Below are 20,042 nucleotides of genomic sequence, written 5' to 3'. Positions count from 1 at the left end.
GGCGTCATTTTGCACAATTCTGTTCCGTAGGTTCGGCAATTTTTCACGATAATCCATTACTTTGCTGCTCCGTTCATCATTTACTCTGTTAAAGTTGTGTACACCATATCATTACATTAACATTGTACAAGTAGTATACAACAATTAAATTCATTCTAAAATATATATACATGTTCACAAATATACAACATTACATCATTCTAAAATGCATATATACATTATTACATCATTTAGTTGTCAAACATTCATATTTTTTTTTTTCTTTGTTTTGTTTTTTTTGCTTTTTGTATCGTTTTTTAATCACATAAATATTGTTACACAGTCATATGGAGTATTTCAAGAGTTCAGGTTTCCTCTAAATGCATCATGTTGTTACAAGCGGGCACCAAAGTAAAACTACCATCCTCCTATAGGCTAACTGAATAGCCTTCACACATTAAAGAATCCAAAGTCTCTGGTGGTTAAAGTTTCATCATAAGTTAAAAAATAAGCACAATTCCTTTATTTGAGGTAAAAATGCAAATTTCATCACAAATTTACAGCAGTTGTATATATGAATTTTATTATTGTCACAAATATCCATTGAAAAGTGGCATTACAAATGTGCAATATTGTAATTACTTACATCCAGTCTATGTGACTGAAAATCTCTGGAATTCTCATTAAACAGGGACATAGGCATGTGTGGATTGAAAATGGAATTGGAACTGGACGTCGCTGGTCTGGACGGTGTATCGAGAAAACTGGACAATGATAAATCCTGTACCTGTAATACATATAAATACAGTACAATCCTGTACCTGTAATACATATAAATACAGTACTATCCTGCACCTGTAATACATATAAATACAGTACAATCCTGTACCTGTAATACATATAAATACAGTACAATCCTGTACCTGTAATACAAATAAATACAGTACTATCCTGTACCTGTAATACATATAAATACAGTACTATCCTGTACCTGTAATACATATAAATACAGTATAATCCTGTACCTGCAATACATATAAATACAGTACTATCCTGTACCTGTAATACATATAAATACAGTACTATCCTGTACCTGTAATACATATAAATACAGTACTATCCTGTACCTGCAATACATATAAATACAGTACTATCCTGTACCTGTAATACATATAAATACAGTACTATCCTGTACCTGCAATACATATAAATACAGTACAATCCTGTACCTGTAATACATATAAATACAGTACAATCCTGTACCTGTAATACAAATAAATACAGTACTATCCTGTACCTGTAATACATATAAATACAGTACTATCCTGTACCTGTAATACATATAAATACAGTATAATCCTGTACCTGCAATACATATAAAATAACAGTACTATCCTGTACTGCAATACATATAAATACAGTACTATCCTGTACCTGTAATACATATAAATACAGTATAATCCTGTACCTGTTTATACATAAAATACAGTACTATCCTGTACCTGTAATACATATAAATACAGTACAATCCTGTACCTGTAATACATATAAATACAGTACTATCCTGTACCTGTAATACATATAAATAAGTACTATCCTGTACATGTAATACATATAAATACAGTATAATCCTGTACCTGCAATACATATAAATACAGTACTATTCCTGTACCTGTAATACATATAAATACAGTACTATCCTGTACCTGTAATACATAATAAATACAGTATAATCCTGTACCTGTAATACATATAAATACAGTACAGTCCTGTACCTGTAATACATATAAAACAGTACTATCCTGTACCTGTAATACATATAAATACAGTACTATCCTGTACCTGTAATACATATAAATACAGTACTATCCTGTACCTGCAATACATATAAATACAGTATAATCCTGTACCTGCAATACATATAAATACAGTATAATCCTGTACTGCAATACATATAAATACAGTATAATCCTGTACCTGTAATACATATAAATACAGTACTATCCTGTACCTGTAATACATATAAATACAGTACTATCCTGTACCTGTAATACATATAAATACAGTATAATCCTGTACCTGCAATACATATAAATACAGTACTATCCTGTACCTGCAATACATATAAATACAGTACTATCCTGTACCTGTAATACATATAAATACAGTATAATCCTGTACCTGTAATACATATAAATACAGTACAATCCTGTACCTGTAATACATATAAATACAGTACAATCCTGTACCTGTAATACATATAAATACAGTACTATCCTGTACCTGTAATACATATAAATACAGTACTATCCTGTACATGTAATACATATAAATACAGTATAATCCTGTACCTGCAATACATATAAATACAGTACTATCCTGTACCTGTAATACATATAAATACAGTACTATCCTGTACCTGTAATACATATAAATACAGTATAATCCTGTACCTGTAATACATATAAATACAGTACAATCCTGTACCTGTAATACATATAAATACAGTACTATCCTGTACCTGCAATACATATAAATACAGTATAATCCTGTACCTGCAATACATATAAATACAGTATAATCCTGTACTGCAATACATATAAATACAGTATAATCCTGTACCTGTTATACATATAAATACAGTATAATCCTGTACCTGCAATACATATAAATACAGTATAATCCTGTACCTGCAATACATAATAAATACAGTACTATCCTGTACCTGCAATACATATAAATACAGTACTATCCTGTACCTGTTATACATATAAATACAGTATAATCCTGTACCTGCAATACATATAAATACAGTATAATCCTGTACCTGCAATACATATAAATACAGTATAATCCTGTACCTGTAATACATATAAATACAGTACAATCCTGTACCTGCAATACATATAAATACAGTACAATCCTGTACCTGCAATACATATAAATACAGTACAATCCTGTACCTGCAATACATATAAATACAGTATAATCCTGTACCTGTTATACATATAAATACAGTATAATCCTGTACCTGCAATACATATAAATACAGTACTATCCTGTACCTGCAATACATATAAATACAGTACTATCCTGTACCTGTAATACATATAAATACAGTATAATCCTGTACCTGCAATACATATAAATACAGTATAATCCTGTACCTGTTATACATATAAATACAGTATAAACATGTGAAATCATCAATATATAAATACATCTTAAAATTATTTTCAGTGACATTTCAAATATTCTTGTACAGTCAATCCCGAGTTTGCTGTTTCATTCAAATACTATTTAAGTATTTTTTTCTGCGAGAATTTTATTTCTGCTATTCTGCAGTTCATCACGATATCGCAGAAAATTAAGCCTTCCCCTATGTACATGTCTGAATATTTCAACTACCGGTATTGTATAATTACAGTACCATGTATTGTTAAAGGCTGTGAATATAGGCCATTCTTTAAAAAAAATGTCAATGCTTATTGAAGCAAACTAACCAATGATTCAGATTAAATGTCATATTTGTCAGTAAAGGTTTGTGTGATCATATGTTTGACTGTATATAAATTAAAAGCCCACTATTGTGTAAGAGTTGACCAAGATAAGTGACATAGCAGGGTTTTCATTATAAAACGATTTGCGATCCAAACCATCGGTTAGAATGCTGTTAAAATTGGTTGTATTTTCAATCTGTATATAAAAGTATCACCCTTGACCCGTGGCAAAATCGGTTTTTATCTTTGGAGCATCTGTTCGTCTCAGATAAAAATGAAAACCCTGCATAAGTCATATACAGTAAATCCTGAGGACCTAAATCTTTGTTGAAAAGTGGTCTCTCAAGTGGATGAACTTTAATTTACGGTCAAACCAACCTAAGGAAGCAAGCACAAGAGCTGTCTGTAGGACAGTGCACAAAACTGTCTGTTATCAGTGCAGGAGAGTTACAAATATTTTATTCTGGACTTCATATTGCAGGTTTTACTTTAGTTAAATTATGTTTGTTATGAAATATACAGGAACTTACATCCCACTGTTGTTCAGGTGTCGGTGAAGTCTGGAACAGGGATTGAACTGGGGGACTGTGCAGCCTTTTCTGTGACTGGTTGTCTGTGATGGCACGGATGGGTGGTGTCGTCAAACCAGGGTCAAGGGTCAAAGTCTTGTTTTCTTCAAGCAATCCACTAAACGTTGTTTCAGATTCTATCTCACCTAGGTAACAGATAATATAATATTATATTAAATAAAATATTTTTGAAGTTTGTTTAGTTTTAACTAATTAAAACTATTTATGTCATACGAGGTAACAACATTTTAAATCTGAAAGCTCAGAAAGACCTAAAAGTGGACATATGTAAAATCTTTCTCTTTCAGCAAGCTAGATTGATGCCTAAAAATAAACAAATAGGAAAGTTGCTGTTTCTATAATCGATATTAACTGCATCCAATAAAATGTCAATTATATGTCAATTTGTTATGTTTGCAAGTTGATTTGATATCTTTTTATTGAAGCAATGTAGAAACAGATGTTTTTCAAATATGTGTTGAATTACTATGAACTTGTAATCTTGCTTATAATTTTTATATCAAATGTTTATAAGATTATATAATTATTGAACTTCTGTTGTATAGAATCTTTTCCACAAATCTAGACAGTAAAGAATACTAACAATTCCTTCAAAATCTTATATAAAAAAAAATCTATGTTTATCAAACACTTGCCTGAAGTTCATGAAATTTTCAACAAAGTGGACAATAAGCCACCCCATTGCCCTTAGCAACACATTTGATATTGCTAGGGTATTGAACAACCTTGAACTTGTTAAAAGTTGATTTAAACTATCTTTCTTTATGAAGCACTCACCTGTCGGTAAAGAAATATTTAACAAAGCAGAAAAATATTTGGTGGACTGAGTGACCCCTTCCCCGTAGCAACCACAGTTGATGTTGCTAGGGACCTGTATGACCCTGAAATTTTATCAAGCACTCACCTGTAGGTAATGAAATATCTAACAAACTGGAAAGATTTGGTGGACTTAGTGACCCCTTGACATTAGCAACCGGAGTTGATGTTGCTAGGGAACTGTACGAGTCTTCATTAGTTGAGATGGGGGTACCAGGAATAGCTGAAAGACCAGCTGCTTTCAAAGTTTCTTGTGACATAGAGCCCAGCTGAAACAGAACAATTAATAGACACAGGTAATAGTGAGGTACTCTTAATGAAATAGTAAAAAAATACTGATATAAATAAAAGTTGAAAGAAATTCAAAAAAATAGTAACAAAAAATAGTAAGTATTTTTATCCATTTAACCGAGTTATGAATTAAACTTTCTCTAACAGAAAAAATGATGAAATCCTCTTGATACTTTAGCATGACATGACTTTATCAACATTCAATCTTCCATACGAGATGACTCATAAGTGAGATTTCGAAAAGTAGTGAGTTTTTTTGTTGTTTTTTTCATCTAAGTTATCTCTTGGGCCTATTTCAACAAAATAATAGCTTAAATGAAACATTAATTTTAATATTATCAAGAAATGGCTTCAAGATCTTCTAACTGATAGAATTTCTACAAAGTGTGAATCTGTAAGTGTTGATAAAATTGGTAATTAAGAGTTCAAACTTTTGAACAGTTTTAGAATAAAGTATAGCTTACATGTGATGCAGGTATTCTCAGTAATGTTTGGTCGCCCTCTGGTGACAACGACATCTCCATTAGTCCCGACGTATTCGCGGGCGGAGAAGATGTGATTGATGGCGAACCTGTAAATATACATATTTCATAAATAAAATATTTCCGTATATAATGCGAGACTGAAGATTATATCATCAATCCCTCATTAAAAAAATATATTAAATATGAAATCTTACGTTCAGCATAAGCATCTATAGCTCTGACAAAAAAAGCAAAGATTCTAACTTTTCACAAATTATGACAAAAGTTACATGTAGAAAATGTTATTAAAATCAAAGGATATACTATGACAGAGTGGTTAAGGTTACTTTCCTTTTATCACTACAGGTTTGAATTTTACTTAAGACTAGGGACTCTTTCACATTAGGAAGTTATCTAACTAGATAACGAAAGGCTGATTTTTACTCATGTGCATGCACACATGAAGCCCTTCCTTCACCAGTAAAGTTAGAGTTACCATATAAATTTTACAGTGTCCATGTCACTTAATATTAAATAACCCAAATTTACAAAATATCAAAGGAAGGCGATTTCAAATTATAAATATCTGCATCCTTTACCATGCATCGGCGACCGCAGTGATTTTCCTGCTTAAGTAGGTGTTGTCTACATTATTCAGATTATCCTTTGCTATCTGTCTATATAGCTTTATTAAACTAGCTAAGCATGATGGTAGAAATTATATCAGTTTTGTATAAAATGAAATGGAAATGAATAATTTATCTCAGTACAAAACATAAGCAACCTCACCTAAAAGCAATGGATTTCTGACAGTGACGTTCACACCCGGTGACGAGGACATGACAGAGATTGGATGTTTCTGTATACCATTTATGGGATGTCCCACGATGGTTTCCGTAGTTTTCTCTGGGGACGGATTCGGAATCTGAGTTCCAGGCATCATTGGAATGATTGTAATGTATTCAGAATTTTTAGGTAAAATTGTTCTCTGAACCAGACTTCCGGCTGCACCAGGTCGAGGCCGAGATATTGGTTTTAATTTTCTGGGTCGCATCAACTGCTTCTGTGTCTGAAAAGAGTATTAATAGGTTTTTTTTGCTTTTCTTTTCCATATTTATTTGATAGAAAAATATAAAGAATACTGTACGGTAATCTCTGGAGGCTTTAGATAACAAAACATCAAACCCCCACACCCCCCCCCCCCCCCCCCCCGAGTCAAAAAATCTGTATCAAAATACATATTGTAGTCAATCTAGACTCTTTTTTTTTATTTTTCCAAGTCCATAACTTCCCATATCAAAATCCATATTGTACTAGAAGAATCTTTAATACAAAAACACTGCTAATTTAAGTATTTTCTTTAATTAATTGTGTTTTCTCCTTCAGAATTTGTGAAATGAACTGTAGCGCTCATTATACATTTTTGAGTACTATACTAATTTTATTGGACTCTTACACAGCTGCAAACCTATATTGAATTCGGCTAGCGCCTCCTCTATAACAGGTTTCATAGCTGTGTACTCATCAATAGAATTGTTTTCAGCAATGAATAATAACCTCATAATATTATCAGCAAGATATTAAAGTAACTGTATCATGGGTAATATATAAAACTTACTGTATTGTGGGTAGGGTTGTATATTGCCAACTGTTCTATACTGGGCTGAGTCACAATGTTTGTAGTAGCTTTATTGTGAGCGTTGTTTGATGCAGGTAAAACTGGTATCCGAAACAAACCATTCTGACAGGTTGTTGTTATTCCAGGGCCAATTGGGACCTGGTGAAAAATTGGAGATATAGCCATTTTTTCATTTAAAGGCACATAAATGAATATACCTCGAAAATCCATATTTATTAAATTCTTTAGAAATGTCAAACATGTGTTTAATAATGTTTTAATAATGGATTTTCAGTATGTAAGATGTTAAAAAGCAGAGGAAAGTAGTGCTGAATGTGCAGTAATGTGTCATAAAGGTAGCAAAATGTAAACAAAGTAATATTTTGACATCCATACATAATACTTATTTACTATAATTATACCAATTTCCAAAAAGCAAAAGGACCAAAGATAGTTCATCTGTTTTGCATACAAGTATTTTTATAGAAACTTTAACAAGATGCAAAAAATAAACTGTTTTTGAGAAATTAAAGTATTTCAGAGGCAAAATAGGCCTTTAAAATTCATCTGACTAATATATTCAAATGCTATTTTGTTTCAGACTGCATTGAATCATAGGTATTTTTAAATGAATAAACATAAATGTTGGAAATATACAAAGACAGCTACATTGCACTTTATGTGATTAAAATTATGCATGTGTGTTTGGTAATCAAATAATTTCTTATCTTCTTTTTTCTTTCCTTTGATATTAAAGGCACATTATGCCTCAGAAACAAATTGATTTTTACTTATTTAGAAAGGGCAAACTTGTATTCTCAAACTTACTGGATTAATCCGTAAACCTTGAGTCTGAGTGGAGGCATCCCTTCCTGGCTTTGCAGCCTTGGAGGCTGGGGGCCCTGTAGGACTCTTATCCTTCCCACGTCCAGCTGCCTTCTTAGGGACTGGGGACTGTCCGCACAGTTGACAAGTAGTATTGACCCCAGTACTCTTTTGAAAGAGAAAAATATTGTTAAAGATAAACATGTTTGAAAGCTGTAACAGTAAATACAAATGAGCCGCGTCACGACAAAACCAACATAGTGCATTTGCGACCAGCATGGATCCAGACCAGCCTGCGCCTCCGCGCAGTCTGATCAGGATCCATGCTGTTCGCTATCAGTTTCTCTATTTGTAATAGAGTTTGTAAGCGAACAGCATGGATCCTGATCAGACTGCACGGATGCGCAGGCTGGTCTGGATCCATGCTGGTCGCAAACCCATTATGTTGGTTTTGTCATGACACAGCCCATTTAATGTATATATAAAACAGAAAAAAACACTCTTCTATTTCTGTCAGTTGTAGAAATATATGAATTTGTAAGAATTTTACACTGGCTGTCGGTACAAAAACTAAAAAAACGGGCTTTGCCGCATTGGAGCAAAACCCATTTCAATTTTTATCATTAATTTAACGAAATTCAATGAAGGCAATTATCACAATCAAATCAAATTTTCGAAATACAATCATTTTTCAAATTTTAAGGAAATACATTTCGTAGTTAAAACAACAATTCACTTTCACTGATGCGAACACAAAGAAAATTCCGGGCCTATATAATAAAGGGAAAAAAATTTTTAAAAAAAAAAAAAAAAATTTAAAAAACTAAAAAATTTAAAACCTTGGGTTTTAAAATTTTTAAATTAATCAGGGGCAAAAATGAGAAAACCCTTCCTAAAACTTTTATTGTTTAATTTTAGTCAGTAATTTACCCTTTGCAAAATGCTGTTTTTTTTCCCCCAAATTGACCCACTCATACTCGAATTTTCCACTTAAACCCCGTCCCCCCGAAATTAGTTTACGGCTCTGCAATATTTTAAATTTTGATCCCTTTCTTTCCACCCCAAAGCCTTTGTCTAACATACCCAAAAAACATTTTTCTCAAATTCGGGTTTGTGACTAAAATTTTTACATTGCCATTATTTTTTTATCGCAGTTTTTTCTCATTTGGCCATTGGGTAATATTTTTGAAACCCCTTTTAAAATTTTCTTTCCAGTTCCAACACTATTTTCTTGTTAAACTTTAAATTTTAGTGATTTTTCTAATTCATTTTTTTTAAAAAATGATTCACTGAAAATTTTAAAACAAATGGGGGGTCTGGAAAACATTGTTTTTCCCCCAAAATCGACCTTTTTCCACAAAGGGTCGGGAAAACAAAAATTTGCCCTTTTGAACTTTGGGCGAACGAGGCCGGGGACTGCTATCCGATCAAAAATTTTAAAAGTTTCATTTTGTGCGAGTATAAAATTCTTTTATCACTAACATAAACGGGGTTATTTTAAACCCTTTGTTTGTTTATTAAAGGGGCCACAACAAGCTTCAAAGCAGGGGGGCTTTCTGACCTTGAAACTCCCCCCTTTCTGAAACAGGCCAAACTCCCACAACCAGTTTTACCCATAGAATTTTTTTGAAGCCTTCAAAAGCTTTTTGTTTTTATTGCACATACAAGAACACAACTTTGAAGCGTCTTTACATAGACCGGATTTAACGAGATCATTTAAAGGGCCACAACTCTTCAAATTTCTTTTAGAACAATTGTTACACGCATCATCACATGCACAAAAATGTTCTGTTATCACAGCTTTGCTTGAGTCTGGTGAGTTTTCAGTATTTACATAAACACTTGTTGATGATTTTACAGGAACTGTTGATTCCTTATCTTTCTTTTTCTTATTTGTACTTGGGCCTGAAATCAAACGGAAAAGTTTCTTTAAATATGGAAAATGATGCATGTTTTATTACCCTGATAAGATAATGTGGTGTAACTACAACTGTGCAGTTCGATTAAAGCTTTCATTAAATCCCAATACATTTTTCTGGACTAGGCCTCATCACCAATTTGCTTTTCATCTAAAAATTAGTTTGTTGATAAGAAAAACAGACACTTGTGATACACAGAATTAATTAGTATGCATGCCTATTACAATCATTTTTTCCTGCACTGATCCAACAATAGTATATGACACAATTAATTAAGGTAAAACAATTTTGTTCATTCTTTATTGTATTTGAAGTCACTATGACTTTGTCTAGATCATATAGGGACTTAATAACTAGAAATTTGGCAAAATGACATGTGCATGCTCCTGGATTTTCTATAATTACACATTTGTCTTAAACGCACAACAAGGGCAACATTGCCACAACATACGCCTGTCACAGAAGTTTTTGACAGAGTGGGTTTTAACTGACCACCAGTGTCCCTTGATTTTACATAGACCCCCGCTTTATGTGCACGCAGGTTTAAATTTTTTTTGGTGAAATTTTATAAGTTTCATTAAAATTCCTCCATGGGTGTAGGAGATATGCTCCGGACAAAAATCTGACACCGACCGTCCAGCCGCCCGCCAGGGGGGAAACTATAATGCAACCCATTTTTCGAACGGGTGTATAAAACATGGGTCAGTTTGGATATCGGGAATTTCAGTATGATTTGGAATATTTCTAAAGATTGGTAAAAAAAAAGCATATTTGCCTCTGGGGAATGGGTCTTGTAATCTGACCCATAGTGGCATGCTGAGAAAAGGTATGGGCCAACAAAAGAGAGCCTGGTCAAATTAAACACTTCTGGCAAAGATTAGTTATTACTACTTGTATAGTTTAAAACAATACATACATAAGTCAATACAATTTGAATGGGTTGAAACAAGTTACATACTAGATGTGCTGTCTTTACAATGTTTATTTAGACAGAACTGGAGCACTGGTTCATCTATAGCCTCTATACTGATGTTCCTCAAAGTACTGTCACGATGAGGGTAAACTCGGAACTCCTCCTGCCCTCCATCACCCTCCTTCAACTTCTCCCTCTAAGATGAAAGTCAAGGATCATCACATTTATAAAAGATTTCACACTAAAATCTATAACAAATTTTACGAAAAAAGAAACTCAAAAATCTATCCTGCAAATATTTGCGGTGAAAATTAATTTTAATTACTTAATTATCTGACAGGGTCTAATTGGCATAAAATATTTGAGACGCACTAGAGTCATTTTCCTTTTTGTAGCAAATTATTCATGATATGATGCAAGTTACATTTGTGTTTGCAGGTAACATGTATAAATTCAATGAAATCTAAAGGATAATTCAATGAAAATTAATACAGAAACAATCCATGCTAATATTATTGGTCAGAGGCAGTGAACTGTTATCATCACCAAAATAGCAAGCTTCAGTGAATGTGGATAATTAACTTGCAAAAAACTGTTACCAAATGTTACACCAATGCTAAGCTAAGGTGAACAAAGAAAACTATTCGTCAAATCACGCTATTGAAAGCATGGGCACTTCTATATAACATAATGTATAAAGGATACAGTTTTTAATCTTGGTGGTTTCCATTTTTGTTCGAGATATTTCACGAGAGATTGTAAATGTCGGTCTGAACGAACAGTCACTCTCACACGAGGATTATGGGATACATCCTGCACATGCTGCCATGCCGAGTTTGTCTTTGGACGGAACTCCACTCTGATTTTTTCAGGCACCTTTGAACTAGGGTCTCTTTTAGGTTCTGAAAAAAATAATTCACTTTTCATATTCATTTCTAACATATGTATCACTATATGTAAATGTATGAAATTTTTAAATGTTCCACTTATCTAAATTGGTTAAGTAGAACTTGAAAAAAATTGGTTTCATAATTAAATTTAAAATAATATCTATACACCAATAAACCTTCCTATAATAATTAATATACAAGTAACATCTTCCTGTATGACTGTCACAGGTGTATAGCAAATCAAATACAAAAGCAGTATTGATGAGGAAGGTGCTTTACCTCACAACCCAGGCATTGTGGGTACTACTTGATCACAACCATGTTTCCTCATATTTAATCACTACTAATAACTTACATGAAGCAGAATCAATATTGGTACAAATAAGTCTTTTATTGCAATGAATAAGTTTAACCTAAATGTGGCCATCACTGTAGAATATTTAATCTTTCGTTGAAGTTTATAGGGGCATATAAAAAATATTTCATTCACCAAGCGAAATACACTAATGTTTCAAAACAATTCTTTATTCATTCTTTGATGTGGGTACCGTATACTGGCTAATTAATCATGTAACAGGGTGAGGAAAGTGTGCAGGTTTAAGAGCTATTGAATGGTATTTTGAAGGTTTCAGGTTAAAGCCTCGTTCTAGCTGCACATTTTCTCACCCTGTTTCAATTTAGTCTAAAGTCTTACCTTCATAGCTGTTCAATTTCTTCAAGGCATTACACACTGGAGTCTTCACTCTGAAAACAATAAATGATATTGCCAGTAAATATGACTACTAAAAGACGCAATGGCGTTTTAACTGTGAGGAATCAATATGGAAATGTGACATTATAATTATTTATTCAGTACATTGTACAGCAAAAATGCATTATTACATGATGCTTATAGAGCATAAATGTTGATAGATTTATTTCTTTTTTGGTGGGTTTTAACCATGCATCAGTATGGTAACAAGATTTTTCCAGCTTTACTAGAGGAGGACCTCAGGGGTCCCATCTGTATATTATTTCAGGCACAAGCAGGCACCTAAGTAGTACCGTACCACCGACCTTCCGTATGCTAGCTGGATAGCTTCGTCACATGAAAGAATCAAAAGTCCCTGGTGGAAAATTCACAGTTTGTATCCTTCGTAAAAATATTCTCCAACAGCCACATACATGTATTATTCTTGTGATAAATCAGTTTGAAAAACTACTCCCCACTTACCGTATCCTTTTCCCTTTAACTTTGATAGTAGCAACTCTGAAAGACAAAATAGAGAATTTCACATTTTAGCAGTTCAAAAGAAAAAATAACATATTTTATGACACATTCTAAAATCAAAATAATAAATTTTTTCTACTTGAAGTCTTTGTCAGGCAAAACTATTTTAGTAAGTATACTTTACAAACAGATTTAGTTTATACAAATTAATTTTATTTTGTGTTGGAAGGTATAAGCTTATTGAAATACTCTCTAATCCGTTCCTGAAACCAATCATTACTTAACAATGAATTTAAAGGTTCTTGCTCAAGGAAATAACAGCTTCCCGACTGCGTTATTACCCACATGTCCAGCAATTCTGAAATTACTAGTCTGACACATAAACCACTTGGCCACGCTAAACTCTTAAGTTCACTTAAACAAAGATATTTTTGGTCCAAGGATGATTGTATGAATGGGAATCCTTGACAATTTACCTTCCTGGACAATTCTTCACTCAATTATTCTATTTGCCTTTTTGCCCTATATAACTAACTATATACAATATATTTTTCTCGAAATTGTCTATTCAGTTCATCAAATTATTTGGCATTAAATCAATAATTTATAAGTACAAACTGTATCAATAATTAATCATTTTCTGAGTTTGAAAACATTATGTAAACATACCCTTGATGCACCAAGTCATTTAATTTCTGCCAGTTTTTGTCATTTGGATTAACACCTGAAACATATAACAGATGTTTCATTAATTAACATTACAATATGTTTATGGTGATAGATACATTTTTCCACCACTTATAGAGTGTTAATAAACTGATATCACATTACACATAATTCATCTGTAAGATGTTGTCTGTAAGTTTTAATTGCGACATCATGATTCATGAAAGGATTTTAGTCATGACATCACACTGTAAACTCAGAAGTATAAAAAAATGTTGACATTACATTGTTAATCTTAACATAACATTGCAAAACCTTGACATATATTATAGTGAAATATTGGCATAAATTTTTATTACCCTTCCAGATTTTTTCCGCCTTTTTGATTGGATATTGATCACCCGAAAGAAATTGATATAACCGAGCCAGACGGGTAATATACACACTGAATTTCCCCGTTGGGTACCCACGTTGTAAATGACATGCGCTGAGGTGATGCGCGTACAGTTCGATTTTACGAGGTGTAAATTCCGATTTACAATCACTTTTTAACTGTCAAATGATAAATATTTACCAAAGTAGAGTAATGATACAAATTCCCATCAGTATTGAAAACAAATATGACCTTGTGAAAGCTTGATATTAATTACAAAAAAGTGCTTTCAATAGACTACTCCTTTTCTCTTGTTTACATTCTTTAGGTACGGGAAAAATACGTCATGTATTTATGTGACGTCATGTTGTGATGAAGAGGTACCCTAAAGGGAATCTTATTTCGACGTTTCATTTGAAACAGCAATGACTTTAAAAAATCGTCTAAACTCGGCAGGGGAAGGGTAATAAAATTATTATTTTGGTTTTGGAGTGATATATGTGGATATATTACCTGCCAAGATAAAATATCACCCTCGCCTAACGGCTCGGGTGATATAAAATCTTAGCAGGTAATATATCCACATATATCACTCCAAAACCAAAATAACATATACTATAACCTTGACATTTCACTATAAACACGGACTATAACATTACAAAATCTTCCAATTATATTGAATTTTGTAAAATCTTGACATATTATTGTAGAATCAACACGTAACACACACTGTATATTGACACTGCATTTTAAACTCTTGAAATTGCATTATAAAATGTTAAATAAAAAATTTCGAAATTGTGTCATAAAACTTGACATAACTTTAATTTTTTTTATATCTTGACATTATGTTACCTCCTCTTAGCTTCTTTCTGAGAACACTGTAACTAATTAACCCATATAACTCCTGAATGTCTTTCTTCAAATCTAAAAATAGAAACATGAACATTTTTCAGTAAATTTGACATGTTACCCAATCTCACATGATAACTAGTATTGGTTTATCAAATTAAAAGAAACAAAAAAATAAATTCAAAATCAAAGTAATTACCTAACAAATCAATTTATTTGTATATGTCATATGTCAATCATACATTTGTTCATTAATTATAGATACACTGTTAACAAATGATATATAATTATGTTTCTAAGGTGTGTTTTAATACATGTGACATATGACTCCAGATGAATCAAAATATTTCAAGAAAGGATTTCAAGAAAGTAAAAAGATTCAAAAAAATAATTTTGTGTTATGTGTGATTAATGGCTGATTTTACAGTATTTATTACCATATTTCTACTATGTGACTATAGCAGTAAGTGCTTTTTTGCATATTTTTTATCTCTTTTTTGGTAAATCATGTACATGTAGATTGTAAGTGCCATTTGCAATGTGTAAATTATTTTCATTATTCACTTTACAATATTTTGCCTTTAGATACATTTTTAAAATTAACATGAATCATGAGGCATGTTGCTTTAACCCAACTACATAAAATACCAATTTTCAAAATTATGTATCGAAAATGGTTTGTTTAGAAAACTTTAGAAACATCTTTTAACAAAATCTGAGTATCAACCCAGACAAACTAGCTACTTGTTCAGGAAAGCTTCATAATATTTCAAATATCTGACATTTAAAAATCAAAGTTTAATTGATTTAAACATTTAAACACACTTTTTGTCATATCTCGGCCTCCAGTCAACTGCACAAATACCACATGGAATTGGTGGTTAAACACAAATGAACATCAGAGTCCATGTCCAAGATAAATTCTTACGAAGAAATTACATTTTGCCCAAGGATCAAACAACTTTCAGTTTACACTAATAAGCTATACCTTCAACAGGTTGTATAAGTTTGGAAATCTTATGCCATGTCCTGTAGTAGAAATGTCGCACTTGTTCCTTGTTCTTCACAGTGATAGGCAACACTCCTCCCTTCTTTTTACATTTGTTTACAATCAAATTGTGTATACTCTCAAAGTCCTTTCCAAACTGAAATTGAAATAACATAAAAAAATATGAACAGATATCCCATATGAAAAACAAAAGTTTCTCCCACTTGAAACTAAGGTTATATACCAGTTCTTATTCTAACTTATAAAACAAAAGGACACATATTGTCACCTTGGTGCATTAACAGGTTAACTCCTATTGAATAACATAAGGAGTTACCCCGTTATTGCACTAAGGTGACAATATGTTTCTATAGTATTGAGTAATGTATTGTTTGGAATATACAATAAATGAACACCAAAAATTGATTTTTCATGCTCCAACCTCCACAAGATGGCATAACAGGCTCCTCATGTGCAAGAATAGAGTCACAATTTACTCATAAAGGGGATTCTGACCCACATGCCACAAAGAGAAAGACATTTGAGCTTAGCTATGCATGCCAAATAAAATAGCAATGTTTCATAACTAAACTGTTTTTATTAAAAAAATATTAAAAAATTCTGCAGCATTTCTCAATTAAACCTTTAGCATCTGAAGAAACAATGTTTTACAGCTTCTCAAATTTATTTTTAAATAGGATTAAATCATTTTTAAAATTACATTCATCTATAGCCTTTATTTAGAGAAACTTAGTCATCTTAAAATTTCATGTTTTCTGATCAATTGTTAATGAGAGAATATCAATAAATGAACACCAAAAATTGATTTTTCATGCTCCAATTAACAACAACATATTAAATAATAAGATAACTTCAGAAGCTGATCATTTGTAAAAACAGACACAGATTGTTGATAACTTAATTTAAAGGTTAAAGCAGCATGCCTCCAGATTTATGCTAATTTACATGAAAATTTTGAAAATGTATTTAAAAGTAAAATACAGTAAAGTGAACAAAGAAAGTAATTTAACCATTGCAAAAGGCACTTATATTCCACATAAATTACCAAAAAGAGGTCAAAATATACATAAATACATCTTACTGCATTAGTAAAGCAGTAGAATTACAGTGATAGATACTGCAAAATCAGACATTAATCGCACATAACATGTAAATAATTTATTAAATATTGAATCTTTTTACTTTTCTCAAGATCTTAATACATTTTTTTAAAGACTGATTTTCTTGAAATATTTTGGCTCATCTGGAGGCGTGCAGCTTTAATAAATCAATAACATTCCTACTGTAAAACAGGTTAATACTTTCATTTTACTTGTACTGATACACTATATTGTATTGTTTAAGTTTTCTTAAAGTCGCTTTAATACCTCACAAAGGCCCTCAAAAAAGCTATCTTTGTCCTCCACACTCCATAGCTCCCACTGTCTCTTGCCTTTAGTTTCTGGGGTAGTTGTTACAGGGGGCGTCGCCGCAACCTTCTTTCCTACAACAAATATTGAAAGTACAGACAGTTCCGTTACTGTTAATGACATGTTAATATACTTTTTTAAGGTATAGATTTTCTATTAATGCCAATGGTACTGGTCTCCTTTTCAGAATAACATAATTATTACAAGACCCTATAAAAGACAACAATTTGTCATTCAATGGAAATACAAAAAAGCGGCAATCAATTAATTATAATTCAGGTAATGTATAATTAATTAAATTTGAATATTTTAATTAACCTTACTTAACTTAAATGAAGTTTTAATTGTGTATCCTGTCAAATTAAGTAACATTGTTATAGTACAAGTTGAATCAATTAGTTCATGATTAACTAACTGACTTTTCATTAAAAATATTGTAAATTTTAAGATTTATTTTTAAAAAAAATCTATTTTTTTTTTTTTTTTTAAATACATTTTTGCTTAAAATGACAATTTACCATACAACCTCTTTATCTAAATAACTTAACAACATTTTTCAAAAGCTGAACTAATCCATGAGTTTAAAATGTTTATAATATTATCTATCATAAGAATCGCTCCTTGCTGGGACATACGATAAGTATATCCCAGCTCCTTGTCATCAAATTTCCGAACCTTTCTTAACTGGAGATTCTGGAGGACTTAAATCCCTTCTTGGCCTTTTCACTATACGTGTACTAAATCTGGTGGGCTGTTTTGCTGTTGTCTCGACTGCAGATGTCGATGGTGTGGGCAAATCCTTGGATTTTCCTGCAATCTGACTTTCTTGCAAAGCATCTTGTTTAGACTGTTGCCTCGCAGTCAGTCGTCTCTCTGGTGGATTGTTTGTATCTGATGTTTTTTGCAAGTTCTTTGCTTGCTTTCCACTTTCTGGTGCAACCCCGACTGGTGACACAGCCCTAGATGTCATATTAAATAAATAAGATCAATGATTAATTGTTATCAAAATAAAAGCATATTTATTGGCAGCCATTTTTATTTTCTGATGCTAGTAACAAAACAAACATGCGTGCACTTTACGTCAAAAATTTGATGCTTACAGCATGAATTGCTCTGTAACATTGTGATATGTAATAAAAGCAAATAATTGATATTGTTTATTAATCTAGAAAAGGCAAACTGTGTGCACGATTGCAGTTAAAACACTTCATTTATCGCACAAAATATTTCCAAAATGGCGGTTATAGAAATTGATCATTTGATGTTTATTTTCTTACCCTTCGACGTTTTCTTTCAAGATTTCCTCGCCTTGAGCGCTCTGTCTTCTTTTTCTAGGAGGCATTTAGAAGTGTATGCTGGAATGGTTCGTCATATGAAAGTCGTTTCCTTCCATTTTCCTTGAAATAAAATATCCTTGTAGCGCCGTCAGTTACAAAAAGAGAGCAACAGAACGTGAAAATTAGTTTGCGTTCTTTCACATATCATTTCGCAAAATAATTCATAACATTGAACAAACAAGTGTAAATTATTCGTTCACAATGTAAACTATAAAGAAAATATCTAAACAGATAATAAACTTTATGATAAAGTAGAATAACAACTGTTCCACCCTGAATTCATCTCTTTCCAACTGCCTAACCAAAAATCTAGGTCATGTGATCAGAGCTGTCCAGTAGCGTTGCACAATTTTCAGTCATCAAAGTAAATTGTTTATTTATCTAATTAGTCCTAATTTATGCATGAGTTGTTCATAAAAGATGTCGATCTACCATTTAAAACAGTTTTCCAATTGCTATTTTTCGACAGAACGTGACTTATGGGATCATATACCGGCTTCAATTATCAGTTACTATCTCTACTATGGAGTATAAGGCTGTCAACATTAATATTTAAATGCTTTTATTTATAAATTCCATATAAGACAACAACTTTTCCCGAAAAATAACTATATTTTAGACATTTTGTTAAAGAAAGGAATTCACAATTATCAATTTCAATGACTAAAATAAAAAAAAAGGTTGGAATCTATTTCAAATATATGGAAAGGATATTATTCCCTCTAACTTTATCGATATTATATTCTTATTCATTCTAAATCTATTGTAAATTACCAAAAGAAAATATATTTAAAATCAAGTATGTTCATTACTTTAAAGTTCTGCCCAAAGAAATGTTTAAGGGTGGCATATTTAGTCTGCAAACTAAGCTTCAAAGATGCGCCTGTTTGCAGCTGTCAAAACCATTGTGTACATGTATGTTGTGTGTACAACCTGGCGGGAACCAAACATGGAATCTCTCGTTTTTCATTGGTCTATTCCTGCACATGTGTGGAAATCACACTAAGTTTAAAATAGCAACCTATGAAAACAGATTTAAGTGGATATGAATGAAAATAATCTCTAAAGCTAAAACCAATATTAAAAAATAAATATAGCACTATTTTCGCAGTAATGTTATCAAATTTAATATCTTATCAATTTTAAATAAACTAAAATATGATCGAAAAACATAAAATTGTGACTAAGTCATCGTGGAAGTTCATTGGCTTACTTTTGAGGCAACTTATGGGAATACATAAAAAGTAAATTTGTTAAACATATTTATAGAAGAAATGATTCACTTTTCATCAGGGATGCACTCTGAAATTTTTTAACAAAATGTATCATAAATAAAACAAACTTTTATAGTTTATCTCAAATTAGTCATTTAATCTCTTTC

The 20,042-nt window shown here is 31.9% G+C and overlaps 2 protein-coding genes across 2 annotated transcripts; both read right to left on the bottom strand.

Annotated features, from left to right (window-relative positions):
* Window positions 1–583: 583 nt before the first annotated feature.
* Window positions 584–8,302, bottom strand: LOC132741723 (uncharacterized). Its single transcript, XM_060729972.1, has 7 exons — window positions 8,087–8,302; window positions 7,259–7,417; window positions 6,430–6,709; window positions 5,641–5,747; window positions 4,974–5,154; window positions 4,010–4,194; window positions 584–766 (listed from the first exon to the last, which is right to left on the bottom strand). Exons 1-7 carry the CDS (start codon window positions 8,285–8,287, stop codon window positions 596–598), a joined length of 1,284 nt encoding a protein of 427 aa, XP_060585955.1. The 5' UTR covers window positions 8,288–8,302; the 3' UTR covers window positions 584–595.
* A 1,380-nt stretch (window positions 8,303–9,682) lies between these two features.
* Window positions 9,683–18,988, bottom strand: LOC132741725 (protein cramped-like). The gene is made up of 11 exons (XM_060729975.1): window positions 18,602–18,988; window positions 18,000–18,283; window positions 17,283–17,398; window positions 15,895–16,051; window positions 14,910–14,981; window positions 13,685–13,739; window positions 13,019–13,054; window positions 12,500–12,549; window positions 11,621–11,817; window positions 10,961–11,111; window positions 9,683–9,988 (listed from the first exon to the last, which is right to left on the bottom strand). Exons 1-11 carry the CDS (start codon window positions 18,664–18,666, stop codon window positions 9,693–9,695), a joined length of 1,479 nt encoding a protein of 492 aa, XP_060585958.1. The 5' UTR covers window positions 18,667–18,988; the 3' UTR covers window positions 9,683–9,692.
* Window positions 18,989–20,042: the final 1,054 nt, after the last annotated feature.

The sequence above is a fragment of the Ruditapes philippinarum genome, unplaced genomic scaffold (genome assembly GCF_026571515.1).
Source record: "Ruditapes philippinarum isolate M1 unplaced genomic scaffold, ASM2657151v2 ctg1272_1_1_1_1, whole genome shotgun sequence".
Lineage (NCBI taxonomy): Eukaryota > Metazoa > Mollusca > Bivalvia > Venerida > Veneridae > Ruditapes > Ruditapes philippinarum.
Note: the sequence above shows the minus strand (reverse complement) of the source record. Positions and strands in the feature narration are given on the sequence as shown.